This window comes from Myotis yumanensis, unplaced genomic scaffold, assembly GCF_028538775.1.
Source record: "Myotis yumanensis isolate MYYU_CA2020_CCGP unplaced genomic scaffold, mMyoYum1.0.hap1 SCAF_13, whole genome shotgun sequence".
In the NCBI taxonomy this organism is placed as follows: domain Eukaryota; kingdom Metazoa; phylum Chordata; class Mammalia; order Chiroptera; family Vespertilionidae; genus Myotis; species Myotis yumanensis.
The window spans coordinates 16,990,314-17,007,677 of NW_027223764.1; the positions used below are offsets into that span (position 1 = coordinate 16,990,314).

The window sequence follows — 17,364 nt, forward strand, 5'->3', positions numbered from 1 at the left end:
CTCATAGCTCTACAGTCTTTCAGCCTCCATATTCTACATTCCATTTCTCCCTCAGCAGCCTTGTGCATCTGCTGTGAAACCCCTAATACTCTATCTTGAGGGTGGGCACAGTCAGTCAGGCAGGAATGGGGGTGGGGGGACACACAGCTTGCACCCTTGGACAGCTTAAAAAGGAGAACATACACTCATGAGGCCCTAGCCCAGGGGTGGGCAAACTTTTTGACTCGAGGGCCACAATGGGTTGAGGGCCACAATGGGTTCTTAAACTGGACCGGAGGGCCAGAACAAAAGCATGGATGGAGTGTTTGTGTGAACTAATATAAATTCAAAGTAAACATCATTACATAAAAGGGTACGGTCTTTTTTTTTTTTTTAAGTTTTATTGTTTAGAGCAGCCATGGGCAAACTACGGCCCGCAGGCCGGATCCTGCCGGTTTGAAATGAATAAAACTAAAAAAAAAAAAAAAAAAAGACCGTACCCTTTTATGTAATGATGTTTACTTTGAATTTATATTAGTTCACACAAACACTCCATCCATGCTTTTGTTCCGGCCCTCCGGTCCAGTTTAAGAACCCATTGTGGCCCTCGAGTCAAAAAGTTTGCCCACCCCTGGTTTAGAGCGTCAGCCCCTGGACTGAAGAGTCATGGGTTCAATTCCAATCAAGAGCACATACCTTGGTTGCAGGCTCGATCCCCAGCCGGGTCGGGGCATGGGAGGCAACCAATCAATGTCTCTCTCTCACACCAATTTTTCTCTCTGTGTATCTCTCCCCCTCTTCCACTCTCTCTAAAAATCAATGGAAAAACATCCTCAAGTGAAGATTAATAAAAGAAAGTGCACTCATGGGGGTCTCCTTATTTTCACAGATTTCTCTGAACATTTGTGCAATCTCAGATAAGGGGAGGGTTTTTCCAAAAAGTCTCCCTACACTAGAAATTGAGGGCAAAAGTCATAAGCTAATGGGCAGAAGTTAGAAATGAATGTGTGCCAAACAAAATGACAATGAAAGTTTTGAGGGATGTAACAAAGGGTTTGCCGTGATTAAAACTCCACCACTAGACCTGTTCAAGTGAAAAAAGAGAAAGCTGTGGCTGGAGAACCACTTTTGAAGGGTATTGTTGGGGAGTAACGTGGGGTTTTTTGTTTGTATTTAATCTTCATCTGAGGATAGACTGCCATTGATTTTTTAAAATATTTTTGTTGATTTTGAGAGAGAAAAAAAGAGAAAGAGAAACATTGATGTGAGAGAATATCAATTAGTTGCCTCCTGCATGTCCCCTACCAGGGATCAAGCCTCCAACCTGGGCATGTGCCCTAACCAGGAATCGAATCGCAACCTTTTGTTATACAGGACAAGAGCTCCAATCAACTAAGCCATACCAGCCAAGGGGGCAGGGAGGGGGGGGGGGGGGGAGGGAGGGAGGGAGGGAGAGAGGTGAAACATTGATTGGTTGCCTCCAGTACATGCCCCAACCAGGGATCAAACCCACAACCTAGGTAAGTGCTCTGAACAGAAATCAAACTCGCAACCTTTCCACGTACAGGATGATGTTCCAACCAACTGAGCCACCCAGCCAGAGATGGGGAGTAACGTTTTTTAAGTAGCGGAATACTTAGTGAGGGTTAATTACTTATGAAAACTGAAGAGCTGTCATAATTAGTTGAATTTTTTTAATAGTTTTTACCCCAGGATCTAATTTAAATGGTTCCATGCAAGATCCTATCTTATAACAGTAAGAAATTATTGTCATGTTTTAGGGAATGATATGGGATGGTGTTTATTTTGAGGAACAGAACACTTTTATTTCTTAGACATTCAAGTGGAACTATTTATGGTTGAAATGATGTGAAATCTATGATTTGCTTCAAAATAATTTCACTGGGGATGAATGGAAATGAAAGGGGAAATAAATAAAACAAGACTGTCCATGACAAAATTGCTGAAGTTGGTGATGGGTACATGGGTTAATTCTCTTTATTTTTATTAAAAGAACTAAGGAGCCCAGCTGGTATGGCTCAGTGGTTGAGCGTCAACCTATGAACCAAGAGGTCACAGTTCGATTTACAGTCAGGGCATATGCCCAGGTTGTGGAGCATGAAAAGCTCAAGTGATAAAAGAAAAAATAGATAAGCTGAACATCGTCAAAATTAAAAAGTTATGCTTCAAAGGATACCATCAAGAAAGTGAAAAAAACCAACAACATAAAAATGGAAGGGAGGAAATATTTGCAAATCATTTATCTGACAAAGGACTCATTAGGCTTAAATGTAGGATTCTTCAGTGGCTTAACTGTAGAGTATGGTCATCATGAATCTCCAAAAGAGACCAAGACAGTAGACTTCTTTAACCACATGGGCCTCTTACTGCAGATAATGGCTGCCTCAGGCAGTCTTTGGACAATGCTGATGGAAGTAATGAAAGCTCAGAAAGGTAAAGCAATTGGCTAGACTCAGGAGAACAGGTAGTAACATGGCCAGAGCCTTAAATCTAGGTGAAAGGAAAATCTCCCCCTGGGCTGGCCCCTTTCCCTTCAGATAAGGAACTTTAAAACAGGCCAAAAATCAAATAGATTTTTTCCAAGTATATACAAATGGCCAATAAAAATATGAAAAGCTGTTCAATCATTAGTTATTAAGAAAATGCAAATCAAAACCAGAGTGAGGTACTACTTTACACACTCTAGGTTGGTTATGATATAAAAGACAAGTGAAAAGGATGTGGAGAAATTGAAACCTTCATACATTGTCAGTGGGGATGTAAAGTGGTACAGCTGCTATGGAAAATAATCTGGCAGTTCCTCAAAAGTTAAACATAGCTCGCCTTAGCTGGTTTGGCTCAGTGGATAGAGCGTCGGCCTGTGGACTGAAGGGTACAGGGTTCGATTCGGTCTAGGGCATATGCCCGGGTTGCGGCTTGATCCCCAGTAGAGGGTGTGCAGGAGGCAGCCAATCAATGATTCTCTCTCATCAGTGATGTTTCTATCTCTCTTTCCCTCTCCCTTCCTCTCTGAAATCAATAAAAATATATTAAACAAATAAACAAAAAAAGGTAAACGTAGCTCTGGCTGGTGTGGCTCAGTTGGCTGAGCAATGTCCCATGCACTAAAAGGTGGCCGGTTCGATTCCCATCAGGACACATGTCCCAGTTGCAGGCTCGATTCCCAGTAGGGGGAGTGCAGGATGCAACAGTCCATCAACTGATGAAGAGATAAATAAAGTGTGATACACCCATACAATGGAATAGTAATTGGCCATAAAAAGAAATGAAATACTGACACATGCTATAGCATGGATGCACCTTGCAAAAATATTATGCTAAGTGAAATAAGCCAGTCACAAAATACCACATGGTATACGATTCCATTTACTAAAACCACTGAATTGTACAATCTAAAAGGTTAATTTTTATGGTATCTGAATTATATCTCAAAAAGCTGTTTGGTGGGTGTTTTTTTAAAAAAAAAAGGCCTCAAAAACCATCTTTACCTCAGAATAGGATGACAGGATGTACCAAATGGAGGTTGGGGTCAGGTGTCAAGCAGCCCCAGAGAGCGCCTCACCTCAGTACAGTACACAGTGTTCTGCATGGGGTCTAGCCCTGTGGTCAGAATGATGAACCACAACTCCCACACTTGAGACAACATCACACTTCCTTGCTGGTGGTAACCCTCCACTCTTTTCTCTACTCAAGAGAACAACAATGATGTACAAATCAGAATAATAGTATATATTCTAACTTACCTGCTCTACAATTTCGTTCCTTATTATTAGAAAACAATTGCTGGAAAAACTCCTCTCATCTGATGATATGGAAAGTAACACACATGCCTTTTGGACTAGGAGTTAACCAAAATATATTCTTAAATTCCTCCACTGGAAACAGATCTTGAGTCAGTCAAGAAATAGGGAAGCCTTAAAGGTTCCCCAAACATAATAACAATAATAAAGATTAGCATTTTCTAATTACTAGGTGGCAAGTACTATTCTAAGTGCTTTGTAAGTATTATTCAATTTATCCTCACAATAACCCTATAAGCTAGGTGCTATTATCCCATTATACAGATGAGAAAACTGAGTTAACTAACTAGTCCAAGATTATAGGGAGGTAGTGTGGCTCCAGAGTCTGTACTCTCAGCAATGTTACTTCCAAAGGTCCCCTCTCCTGGAATGACCATCACAAATAGGTGGTTGGTTGGGCGGGCATGCAATTAGACTTGTGTGTTACATAGTAACTGGGCAACATTTTGCTCCAGAGCACCTACGGGACATTTTCCAGGGGAATACAAACCACTTCCTTCAGCACCTGGGCAGGCATTTCTACACTTCTCTAGCTATAGGCTCCCTGTCCTTAGGTGAATCCTCCTCCTCAGCAAATGGAACAGTGGGATTGCAGACAGAGAAGGGACTGGAAGCTAAGCTAGTTAGAGACCTACAAACCATTGAGGAAGTAAAGTGAAATGTTCCCCAAGTGCCCATGTTAAGAATCAGAAGGAACCTCTTCAAGAATAAGCACAGAACATAGATCAAGAAATGCTGCTCACACTTTGGGGAAATGAGCCCTTGCATACCCTAGTAATGGGAATGTAAACTGATAGAACCACTGAGGAGAGCAATTTGGCACGACTGAACCCAAATTTCATACCCTATAACTTCACAATCCCCAATGCCACTTCTAGGAATCCAGCACAATTACAGAAAGAAATTAAGTACAACAATGTTTACCTAGAAAAAACTTGGACACAACGCATGTTTATCTATAAAGGAGTGATTAAATAAATAAAGGTCTAATGCAATAACATACAAGCATTTAAAAAACATCAGAGGTGCGCTGGCCAGTTTGGTTCAGCAGGCCGAAGGGTCCTGGGTTCGATTCCCCAGGCTTGATCCCAATCAATGTGTCTCTCTCACATAGATGTTTCTCTTCTCTTCTTTTCTATCTTCTCTTCCCTTCTCTTCTCTTCTCTTCTCTTCTCTTCTCTCTTCTCTTCATCTCTCTCTCTCTCTCTCTCCCTCTCTCCGTCTCTCTCTCCTCCTCCCCTTCTCTTTCTAAAAAAAAAATCAATGGAAAAAATACCTTCAGGTGAGGATTAAAAAAAAAACAAAACACCAAAAAAATATTGGATGTAATTTTTAAAATGTTTAAAAAAGAAAAAAAAATCAAAGGTATAATGTAATATATTTAGGTTTTAAAAAGTGCATGTTATAAATTACCCCATTTTTGTTTTAAAAAATGAAAGACAATAAAGAACCCTACACATACCACCAACTTTACATTTATTTATAGGAGATACACATACACACACACACACACACACACACACACGTGAATTTATTACTAAAGGGTTGGGGCAAAAGTAGGTTTACAGTTATAATACAAATAATACAATAATAATAAGTAATAATACAAAATAAACTGTGTTTCGTGTACTCACAACTGTAAACCTACCTTTGTCCACCCTGTATATCTATAAATTGGCAGCAGAAGCACAAAAACCACCAAAAATACACACCAAACCACAGACTTTCACCTTTTACTCTAAGCATTTCTGTTTTTCTACATAATTTAACATTGTTATGGACATGTGTTATTTTTGTGTAGTTAAAAACTGATGTGAGCCTGGCTGGTGTGGCTCAGTGGTTGAGCATCGACCTATGAACAGGGAGGACATGGTTCAATTCCCGGTCAGGAAATTGAATATATATATACCTATATATATTTAAAGAAATAAGAAAAAAATACACAGGATGATGAACTTCTCATACTATTCAACTCTCACACTATTCTAGTACTAAGGAGCTATAATGCTCCAACATCCCAGTGTAAAAAGCCAAATATTAACTTTCTCACCCAAAGAAGCCACTAAAGGGAAAATACTAATTTCTGACCAATAAATGAAGCTATGGAGTTCTATTTTTTTTTGTTTTATTTTTTTAATATATTTTTATTGATTTCAGAGAGGAAGGGAGGAGAGAAAGAAACATCAATGATGACAGAGAATCATTAATCAGCTGCCTCCTGCATGCCCCACACTGGGGATGGAGCCCACAACCTGGCATGTGCCCTGACTGGGAATCAAATTGTGACTTCTTGGTTCTTAGGTCGATGCTCAACTACTGAGCCACAATGGCCGAGCAATAAATGAAGCTGTGGAGTTTTTTGTTGTTGTTTCTATGTTAGGTTGATTTTTAATACAAATGGAGTGAAACTGCCAAGTTTAGGTGAGGAACATAATTTAGGAAAGGGTGAACAAAAAAGGCATGTAGAATTATGAAAAACATGAATACTTTTGCCATGAACAGATGCCTCTGATCTGCAAGAATGTTTGATGAAACAGTGTTATGACATAAGATCTGTCTTGCTTGATACTTAAAAATAAAAACAGACATGTTTTTATAACTTGACTCTAGGTCCCACCCTTCCCAGCCACAAATATTCTTGCATCGTCTTCCGCTCACTTTTACCTCTTCCAAAACAAGTTTAAATTAAATTCTTTAAAACACCTAAGATCATGAATCAAAACTTAGCTGTGGCCCTCTGAGGGAGATGATGGCACTAGGAACAGAAGATATATACACAGCTCATCTGCTTTCCCACAGAAGAAAGTATGGAAAGAAGAAAACCAAAAGTAAATAAATCAAGGCCATGGGAATGTAGTTGAGTGAGTAAGAGCATCCCATGCAGGACTGGCGATCTACAAGTCTGGGAGAATGACCTACTTTAATTCCCACACTGGGAAAGCCCAGAATTGTATCAACAAGCCGTAGAATTCAATAGGATGAGATATGTTTCCCCTCTCCTTATTTCCCAGATTGCAATGTTCTCTATTTATTTGGGTTTCTTTGTTTGTGGTTTCCACATTGCAAGCAGTTTTTTGGCCAGACTTTGCTCCACCTAGTGGAAATACAAAGGATGGTCCAAAAGGGAGGTGCCCACAGCCAGACATCAGCCTGCCAGTTGTATGCCACTGAGTAGACAGGTCAGCAGAACCCACTGTCACTGCTCCCTGTCACTCAGTGGCTGCTCTGACTGTCTCTGAACTTATAGTTGGAACGGTGGTCCTGGCAGTGCCCACAACTGGGATTGTAGGGTAAGAAATAAACCCACCTGGGTCCTGATGGTCCCTCAAGTGTTATTCCTAACAATCTATGACAGGAAAGAGGCCCTCTAGGGCATATGGATGGCCAGGAATTCCAAAGGCAGTTGGAATTTTGTACCCAAAGCCATGTAAAGTAGCCACAGTATTCATAAGAGTTGCTGGCTAGTGCCCAACATCCACAATGAGCTGTATCCTGAGGCTTGAAGGAGAAGGCTCTCCTCTAGACACAGCCTTCCTGACGTGCAGGAGTCGGCTTCCCTCCTGGTGACCCTGAAAACACCTAATAGTGTCTGCAGGCTGAGCGTGTATGAGAACAAGCAAACGTCCGTGAGGCTGCGCATAAGAGTAGAGCCAAGACTTGGAAGGGGGAGAGGAAAAAGTTCTAAGAACATGACTCAGTTCCGACAAGGGCCATGGAGGACACTGAGAAAAGAAAGTAACTGGCCATCAGCTTCACTGGGGCGAAAACAAACATGTTCTTCAAATAAAACCACAAAGGCAGCCCAAAGCAAGGGAAAAGAAAGTTCAAGACTGGGTGACTAAGGGAGGGCTCACCTGCTTACTAAACCACACTAAAAAAATATGCTTTTTTTCAAAATGTTTGGTGTTGGCTGACAAAGTAGGGCTGACTGGTAACATATGTCAACAAATCTGAGAGTAATCAAGATTCAGGATTTAAAGCTTTAGATTATCCCACCTAAATTGTTTTGTCAGAGGATTTCATACACTTCATAATGCTATGCTCTCTCTTCATAGGAAAGCTGACCTCAAACCCTGTGATAATTAAGTAGGACCTGGTAAGAAACCAGAGTTTCTCAACCTTGGCACTACTCACAACAAAGACAATCCTTTGTTGAGAAGGACCATCCTGAGCATTGTAGGATGTTTCGCAGCATCACTGGCCTTCACTCACTAGATGCCAGTAGCACTCCCAAACTGTAACAAACCAAAAATGCTTCCAGACACTGACTAATGTCCTCTGGAAGCAGCAAAACTGTCTCCAACTGAGAACCACTGCTCTGAACACATAGACTCACCATGAAAAGTGACCTACATAGCTAAAAGATAACAGGGACAAACTTAAACTCAGTGATGGAATAGAATCAAGGAAGTCACTTTCAAATCTGTTTCCAAACTTAGTTTGGGAGTTGATAATTACGTATCAACCACAATGTACTCTGAGGACCACCAATATTAACAGTAGTAATTATTATATTTAATAACCATTAAACATATTCCAAGAGCCTTACATATATTGTCTTTTCACCTCAGGACAAACCCATTAGGTTTTATTTACTTATTACTCCCGTTTTATAGATGGGGACACTAAGGCACAAAGAGGTTAGGTAATTTGCTCAAGGATAGTTAAGTAGAACAGTCAGGTTTGGAACTCAGGTGGGCTGCCCCCAGAGCTCATGACCTCACCACTGTGTTAGACTATACCCCATGCCCCCATTGGAAAGCTGTTAGATTTGCATCGTCTAATATGTAGTCAGTAGCCACATGTAGCTATTTCATTTAAATTAATTATAATAAACATCATACCATTTGGGAAAACAGTTTGGCAATTTCTCAAAAGATTACATATAGAGTTACCATATGATCCAGCAATTCCACTGTTAGGTACATACCCAGGAGAAATGAAAACATATGTCTACACAAAAACTTGTACACGCATGTTCACAGAAGCATTATTCATAATAACCCAGAAGTGAAAAGAGCCTAAATGACCGTCAATTTAGGAATGGATAAATAAAATATTGTACATTCATACAACTGAATATTAATCGTCCACAGGAAGGAATAATATACTGATATATGTGATGATAAACTGATCTGTCAACATTGATGAATCTTAAAAACATTATGCTAAGTGAAAGCCAGTCACGAAGGACCACATAAGTGCATGATTGCGTTTATATGGACTGTCCAGAATAGGCAAAGCCATAGAGACAGAAGTAGATTAGTGGTTGTCAGGGGCTGGGGGAGGAGGGTGTGAAAAGGGGAGAGACTGCTAATGGCTATGAGGCTTCTTTATGGGGTGATTGAAAATGTCCTAAAATTAGATAGTGGTAATGGTCACACAACTCTGTAACTTACTAAAAAGGCATTTTATGTACACTTTAAAAGGGTGAATCTTTTGACATGTTAATTATATCTCAAGAAAGTTGATATAAAAAATTAAATGTCATTAAAAATTCAGTTCCTCAGTTATCCTAGTCACATTTCAAATACGCAAGAGCCACACGTGGATAAGTGGCTATCAAAATGAACAGTGCAAATAGATAATTCCCTCCAATATCACAGAACATTCTACTGGATAAGCACTGCATCAATGAACAGATAAAAGGCCTCCTTTACCATCTAACCACAGTCCACCTTTCAAGTCTCACCACTTGCACACTCCTCTTCTCACACCCACATAGGAAGATTCTGTCACAGACTATGTGCCTCCTCCAAATGCATGCTCCATTTTCTCTCTGGAATGGGCTTCTCCCCTTCCTGCTCTACAGACATTCTCTTATCCTTTATCCTTCAGAGCACGTCCAAGTGCCTCTTCCCTAACCCCCACCTTCCCCTGGCCCTAGCAGAATCAGTTGCTCCCACTGGCCTTTGTTTGCATTTCCATTACAACATTGACCCCTCTGGATTACAAATCATTGTGTGTGCTGTCTTTCCCACAAGATGACCAGCTCCTTGAGGACAGGGAGTCCGTTACTTATTTGAGGGTTCCCAAAGCCTAGCTAGAATAGCCTGCTACAGAGTAGACATTTCAGTGTATGTTGCTGAATTCTACTGAAAGGATTTGCAGAAACTCAAGGTATTGATTTTCGACAACTGTTCACTTTGGTGTGTAAAACAGACTAAGAAAATGAAGGAAAGAGGATTCGAATCCGGAAGTCTCCTATCCCATTATTCTACAAGAAGGAGTGTTGGTGATTGCACTGAAATGCCATTTTTAAAGAAAGAAGGGCTTCTGGACTGAAAACTGGGGCAATGTAGGTGAGTAAAGGAGGGAATTAGGGGCCAATGGGTATACTATTGAGAGCGGGGGCGGGGGGGGGGGGGAGGGACTGCAGGGACGAGGGCCCCCATCCAATTCAAAGTTGTAAGCGTGGCAGAGGAAAAGTAACGCATCTCGAGAGATTTGTGCCCAGAAGGCCATTGGTCGAGTCACTTCATGGAAAAATACTTTTTTTTACTAAATCTTTATTTTAGATGATATAGCCAGATTTTTCTGGTTAAGCCTAATCAAAAAGAGAAAAAAGAAATCTATGTATCTCAATCATAATTTAACTGGAAGAGATAAATGCCAAGGCCTTACTATTTGGAGACCTTACTGTTTTTTTTTTAATTTTCTATGGATTCAAGGACTCATAACTGAGTTGCAGTAACGTATAGGAGAGTTAAGTCTAAGTTCCTAACCACAGAAGTGAACTAAGCTGATGAACTTTCCTGGGCCAGGATAGCCAAGAAATGGCTGTTCCAGGGCAGAGCTATTAAGAGGGAAAGCAAGCCACCTAAATATCATGCTTTTCTTATATTAAATGCATATTTTAAAAAAAGTTGTACTTAATAGAGCCATTTCAAGGGGGGAAAATGCAATAAGGTACTCACACCATTTCAACAAGGAGTAAATGTGGAGAGTCCTCCTCAATTCAGAGTTAGCTGGAAGTCACTTGTTGAAATAAGGACAGTGCGTACCTGAAGTAGGTCCTGGGCCAAAATGGTCTCTGAATCTTTTACTTTACTGATTTCTACAAGCCAAAAATCAACAACGACCAAATTGGCTAAATTGTGGTAGATTCAGAGTTAATAATTATATAACAACTTCCGTTCCAAAAGTTAAAATTCAAAACACAAATCTCACTACAGATATACTAGTACAGTATCTCCGACAAAGAGACAAGGCATTAAGTAGGGGTGGAGGTGTATGGGGGAAGGGGTCAGGAAGAGGGAGACCACTCATTATAGAAACCTTCCCTTCTCTGCAGGAACTGTAACCACATAATAGCTGCTGGTCAGTGCATCCATCCAAATGGAACAAAGTACAAAAGCCACCCTGTCCCCAAAGTAAGCTTTGGAGGTGCCAGAGAAATGATAAGAAAATGGCCTGTGCTCAACAAACTGCACTTAGGACATGGCACTGAAGATCCTCTCCCACATTTTCTCCCAGGCTTGCATGACATGGTAAGGAACCTCCGCTTGCCATTCTTCCTCCTGCTAAAGAAATGGATGTTTCCCACCACTGACTATGAGGTCTACCCCTCCTCTCCAATGGGGTGAGGCAGTCCACAGACCCTGGGCACCCATCTCCGAAGGCTCAATATTCCTAAATCAACCCTTTAGCAACGTTATTTATTTATTACTAACTGGGAAACAGCCTTTGGAGAGACAGAAATAGACAGGTGCAAAGGAAAAACAACAGTTTGTTCTATGTTTTGTTCTGTCAGCATTTATACTTAATTTTACCAGTCCAAATGGTGGTAACTTTTCTAATAGACAAAGAAAATTTATTTCTCCTGCTAGTTTGATTTTTATTTTTTTTAATATATTTTATTGATTTTTCACAGAGAGGAAGGGAGAGAGACATAGAGCCAGAAACATTGATGAGAGAGAAACATCGATCGGCCGCCTCCTCCACATCTCCCACCGGGGATGTGCCCGCAACCCAGGTACATGCCCTTGACCAGAATGGAACCCAGGACCTTCCAGCCCGCAGGCCGACGCTCCATCCACTGAGCCAAACCAGCTTCGGCAACTAGTTTGATTTTTAACTGGGAAAATAAAGAACCCCAACAAAGCCTAACACGAAAGAGTTCAGACCTAGGAAAGGGAATATACTGGCCCAGAAAATGAGCTCTATTACGTTCATGTGTTATTTCTAATATACATAAAAATACTCTGAAGAAAAAAACAGGACACTTCAACCGAAAAATGAATAAGCAAATTGTGGTATAGCCATACAGTGGAGTATTACGCAGCCATAAAAAATAATTAAGTACTGGTCCATGCTACAACATGGATGAATCTGGAAAACAGTATACTAAGGGAAAGAACCCAGACACAAAAGGCCACACTGTAGAATTGCATTTATATGCAATATTCCGAATAGGTAAACACATAGAGACAGAAAGCATATTGGTGGTTGCCAGGGACGGGGGAAGTGGAGAACAGGGGGGGACTGCTTAATGGGTAGGGGGGTTCTCTTTTGGGATGTTTTGAAACTAGACAGAGGCGGTGATTGCACAACATTGTTAATATACTAAATGCCACTGAATTTTTCACTTTAAAATGGTTACATGGTTTTAAATAGCTTATGTGAATTTCACCTCATTTAATCTTTAAAATAAAGAATACTAATGGACAAAACAAAGATGCATACAGTATGTAAATCGACAAGCCCGTGAACTCCTTATGGGAAAGATAAGTATGTTTGCTGGGACTCTGCTTCTACTCTTGATCACAACGCAAGGTTCAAGTGCTAGGGGCTGTATAGATTCTGCCATCGTGTGTGTGTCTTTCTGAAAAGACAGGGAAGGGAAGAGAAAGTGAAGAAAATAGAATGGGAAAGCCTTGCCAGACGCAAGCAAAGGAGGGGTGATTACCCCTAGTGCACCCCACCCAACTTGGCACCAGGAGTAATGCTCCCATTAAGGTTTCGAAACGCCAGCCAGAGCTGGAATCAACACAAGCCAGCTTCTCTGCCTGGATAAAAAGCCAGCCACCCAGCAAGAAGAGCTCCATTTGGGGTGCTCCAGGAGGCTAGCCCCGATCAGCGTGAGAGACGGGCTCTCCCCAGCCGGCCAGCCGAACAGTCAAAGCTTATTGGAACCCCCCTCCTCAGGGGTCCCGGCCCACTGCATCCCACCTGCCTCCCAAGGGTCCTGCCTCCAACCACGATTAAAAATGGTGCCCTCAGAACTTGCCCCTGCTCCAGCCTGAACTAAATACCCTCAGCCCCTCCCCCCTCTGGCTGGCTCGGGAGCCCACGGACCCGACCCGCGCGGACGGGCACGCGGCGCCGCTGCTTGGAGACTTGCTCCACGGGGAACACGAATGCCCCCCGCATGCCCCCGCCTGGCATCACTGTCCCGGCCCACCTGACCTAACAGCCGTCTCAAAGGCCCGCACTCGCTTGGCACCACGCCTCTGCCGACCTGCCAGAAACCAAAACAGGTGTCCCTCAGCGACACACCGACGCCCCCTGAGGTCCTGGCCCCTCCACGCATAGGGGTCCCGCTCCGGACCCCTCAACTCCTGGCAACAGCACTCCCTCAGCCCCTCCAGCTAGCAGCGAGGCCGTCTCCAGCCTCCTCCAGCCGGGCCTCGACGACCCCCAGGCTCCCAGCCGGGCCCGGACGCCCCCTCCCCCTTACCTGCGGGGGTTCAGCCCTGGCTGACTGGGGGCTGGGCAGCGCCTGGAGGAGCAGGAGCGCCATGCCACCCAGGAGCCTTCTCCTCTCCATCCCCCTCCTGCTCCTGCTCCTCCGCCACGGCGCCGCCACCACCCTCCTCCTCCTCCCTCTCCACCTCTTTCCTCTTCTTCCTTCTTCCCTTCTTTTCCTGTTTCGCTCTCCCCTCCCGCTTCCGGCTCGGCTCCACCCCGGCAAACACACCCTCCCAAACACTGGGAGGTTCTCCAGTTCCAGCACTTCATTGGCCCCTGCCCTGCGTCCATTCATCCAAATGGCTGTCGATCAAAGCGAAGTCCCGCCCCCTACTGAAGTCCCGCCCAGTGAAGAAGGAAAACGAGAAGGATCCAGCCAATGAAAAGTAGGAGGAAGCTGGGCCATCTTGGGTGCTGCGGGCCATGTCAATGCGGAGTGTCGGAAGCCGCTCCGGCCGGGGGCGTGGCCTCCTCCAACGCGTGGTATTGAAAAGTCTAATCGGATGTAGCCATCTTGAGTGTGGCGGAAGTACGAGGTTTCCACAGTTTAGCAAAGAAAGAGAAGGAGTGTGATGATTCGAAATGGTGTTGGCAAATGTTTGTTTTTTAAGAAGGTAGCCGGGCGCTCCTAAAGAATGAAACAACTGCAATCTAAAAATGTTCTGATATCTTTTGTCTTGAAGCACAGCCTCAGTACCCGGGTCCCTCTGCTGGTCTCAAACTGCCCAAGCAATAGCTTGGGGCCGCTGGCCTTTCCTAGGAGACAGTGCCTTTGCCTGAGGCGCAGTGCTTTGTCACCACAAGTTCCAGGGACGAGATTCTAGTCCCTCTACCACAAAAGTAGCTCTGAAATCCACCCCAAAGGCTTTCATCCATGTTCTCCTCTTCTGCCTAAACACAATGGTCTCCTTTCACACACCACCACAAGGGTGCTCTACCACACACACACACACACACACACACACACACAACACCGTTTTTGTCTCATGGCTTTCCCTCAGTGTACAGAGCATCCATCGGCCAGTGGACTGAAGAGTCCTGGGTTTGATTCTGGTCAAGGGTGCCTGCCTCGGGTTGCACCTACCTCGGATTGTGGGGAGGCAATCAATCAATGTGTCTCTCTCACATCGATGTTTCTCTCTGTCTCTCGCCCTTCCCTTCCACTCTCTTTAAAAATCGATGAAAAAATATCCTTGGGTGAGGATTAACACCCTCCCCCACCCCCCAAAAAAACACACAACAACCTCCCTACAGGATATATAGTCCAAACTTCTCAGTATGGTCCTGTGTCCTGATTCCTGCATACTTCTCTTTATCTCACCTGCCACCCACACATTCTGCTCACACTGGTACACTTAGGAGATCCTCAATGTGCTGTGTTACACGATACACTTAACTTCGTTTACACACTACACATACAAACTCCTAGTTCCCACCCCCTTGTTTCTTCTTCTGGATTCACATAACACTCCCACCACAGTGTATCTAATCTGTATCTGCCTGGATGACCCCTCCTACTAAGTTTGCAGCATTTTGTACAGCACACCAAGTCTTACTCATTTCCTAAGAAATCCCTACAGCATCCTGTACAGGACCCAACTGTGAACTTAATCAATGATAGTAAAATGACAGAGAAACCAGCTACCTGTAGCTGTCATTTTCTTCTCAAAGCATTATAGAGTTCTGGCCCTATGCCTGAGCCCACAGGGAGTTTGTTCTTGGCTTAAATGGTGGCAAAGTGGGCAACAGGTAAGAGTGAAGAAAACTGGTTTTGTCCCAACATAAGAAGGTCCATAGTTCTGCCTCTGTCTTGATCCTGCTTTCCCAAGTGCTGCAAAAGGTAACAAGTATTTTTGTCAATCTCAAGTTTCTTAGCAATTTATCTATTCCACAATCAAGCTCCATAGGGGATAAATAAAGATTGAGTACTGAGACATATGAAAACATGCTCTAAGTCACTAATCATCCAAGAGATGCAAATCGAAACGACAATGAGGTACCATCTCACACCTGCCAGAATGGCTATCATCAACAGATCAACAAACTACAAGTGCTGGCGAGGATGCGGAGAAAAAGGAACCCTCTTGCACTGCTGGTGGGAATGCAGACTGGTGCAGACACTGTGAAAAACAGTATGGAGTTTCCTCAAAAAATTAAAAATGGAACTCCCACTTGATCCAGTAATCCCACTTCTAGAAATATATCCCAAGAAACCAGAAACACCAATCAGAAAGGATATATGCACCCCTATGTTCACAGCAGTACAATTTACAATAGCTAAGATTGGGAAACAGCCTAAGCACCCATCAGCAGATGAGTGGATTAGAAAACTGAGGTACATTGCTCTAGCCAGTTGGTTTGGCTCAGTGTGCGGACTGAAGTGTCCCAGGTTCAATTTTGGCCAAGGGCACATGCCCGGGTTGTGGGCTTGATCCCCAGTAGCGGGTGTGCAGGAGGCAGCCAATCAATGATTCTCTCTCATCATTGATGTTTCTATCTCTCTCTCCCTCTCCCTTCCTCACTGAAATCAATAAAGAAATGTATTTTTAAAAAAGAAAAAACTGTGGTATATCTACACAATGGAATACTATGCTGCTATAAAAAAGAAGGAACTCTTACCATTTGCAACAGCATGGATGGACCTGGACAGCATTATGCTAAGCAAAATAAGCCGGTCAGAGGAAGATAAATATCACATGATCTCACTCATTTGTGGAATATTATGAACAACATAAACTGATGAACAAAAATAGAACCAGTCATAGAAGCATCGAACAAACTGTCCAACCTATGAGGGAAGGTGGGGAGTGAGGGGGTAAGTGATCAACCAAAGGACTTGTATGCATGCATATGAGCATAACCCATGGACACAGATGGGGGGGGGGGGGTGAGAGCATATGCTTGGGGGTGGGGGCAGCAGGGGAGAGGTCAATGGGGGGAAAAGGAGACTTAGGTAAATTTTTTAAAAAATTGAGTACTAAGCAAGGGCCCAATTATTTCCATACAGAGGGTCTTAATCCTGGCATGAAGAGTTACAGAGGCCATATAAAGGCCAGGTATTATCATCATTAGGAAACCCCAATGGCTTCAATTTGGCAGACAGGATTTTGTCCCAACTTCCCTTTCTCCCTTTCCCTGAGAGCTCAAACTGAGCTACTGGACAGGACAAACACTTAGTCTGGATTAGCACTGCCCACACCAAGGCATTTTAGTCACTCTCACCAACTTTATCTCCACACCCCCCCAAGAGCCCATTGAAAGAAAGCAGAGGCCTTACAAAATGGCGCTGAAATGCAGTCTGAGTGAATACTTTTCAGAGTGCCTCTGAACTGTAGCCACTACATACTCCAGACTTCCGAAGAGTAATCATCTGTGAAGAGAGGAGGAATGCCAGGAGGCTTAAGAAACTGGGAAGGAAAGGGAAAGGTGGTTGGTTTTTGAAAGAACATCAGTGTCAAACTGCTTCTGAGCTCTGGTAAGGATTTCCCAATTTGTCTTTGGAAGTGGGCAAAGCTGAAGCCAAATCTCGTATCCTAAGAAAACTAACTCAAAGATACAGACCTTTCTGCTCCGACATCAGCTAAAATCAAATTGTACATTATAACATGCATGAACTTTGGAAACATTATACTAAGTGAAAGAAGCCAGATACAGAAGGCCACACACAGTGTGATTCCATTTATATGAAATGTCCGGAACAGGCAAAACTAGAGACAGAGAAAGTAGATTATGGATTGTGAAGGGTTGGGGCTGGGGGATGAGGGAGTGACTTAATTCATAGTTTCTTTTGGGGGTAATGAAAAAGTTCTGGAATTAGATCATGATTATGGTTGTACAGCTTTGCTGAGTATACTACAAATCACTAATTTATACA

At 43.1% G+C, this 17,364-nt stretch overlaps 1 protein-coding gene across 1 annotated transcript in view; it reads right to left on the reverse strand.

Moving 5' to 3' along the window:
* WBP1L (WW domain binding protein 1 like) overlaps nt 1-14,053 on the reverse strand; it is an 87,872-nt gene extending 73,819 nt beyond the window's left edge. The window contains exon 1 of the mRNA XM_070432377.1: nt 13,480-14,053. Coding sequence (XP_070288478.1) covers nt 13,480-13,785 — 306 coding nt within the window. The 5' untranslated portion in view covers nt 13,786-14,053. The remainder of the gene's footprint in view (nt 1-13,479) is intronic.
* Nucleotides 14,054-17,364: the final 3,311 nt, after the last annotated feature.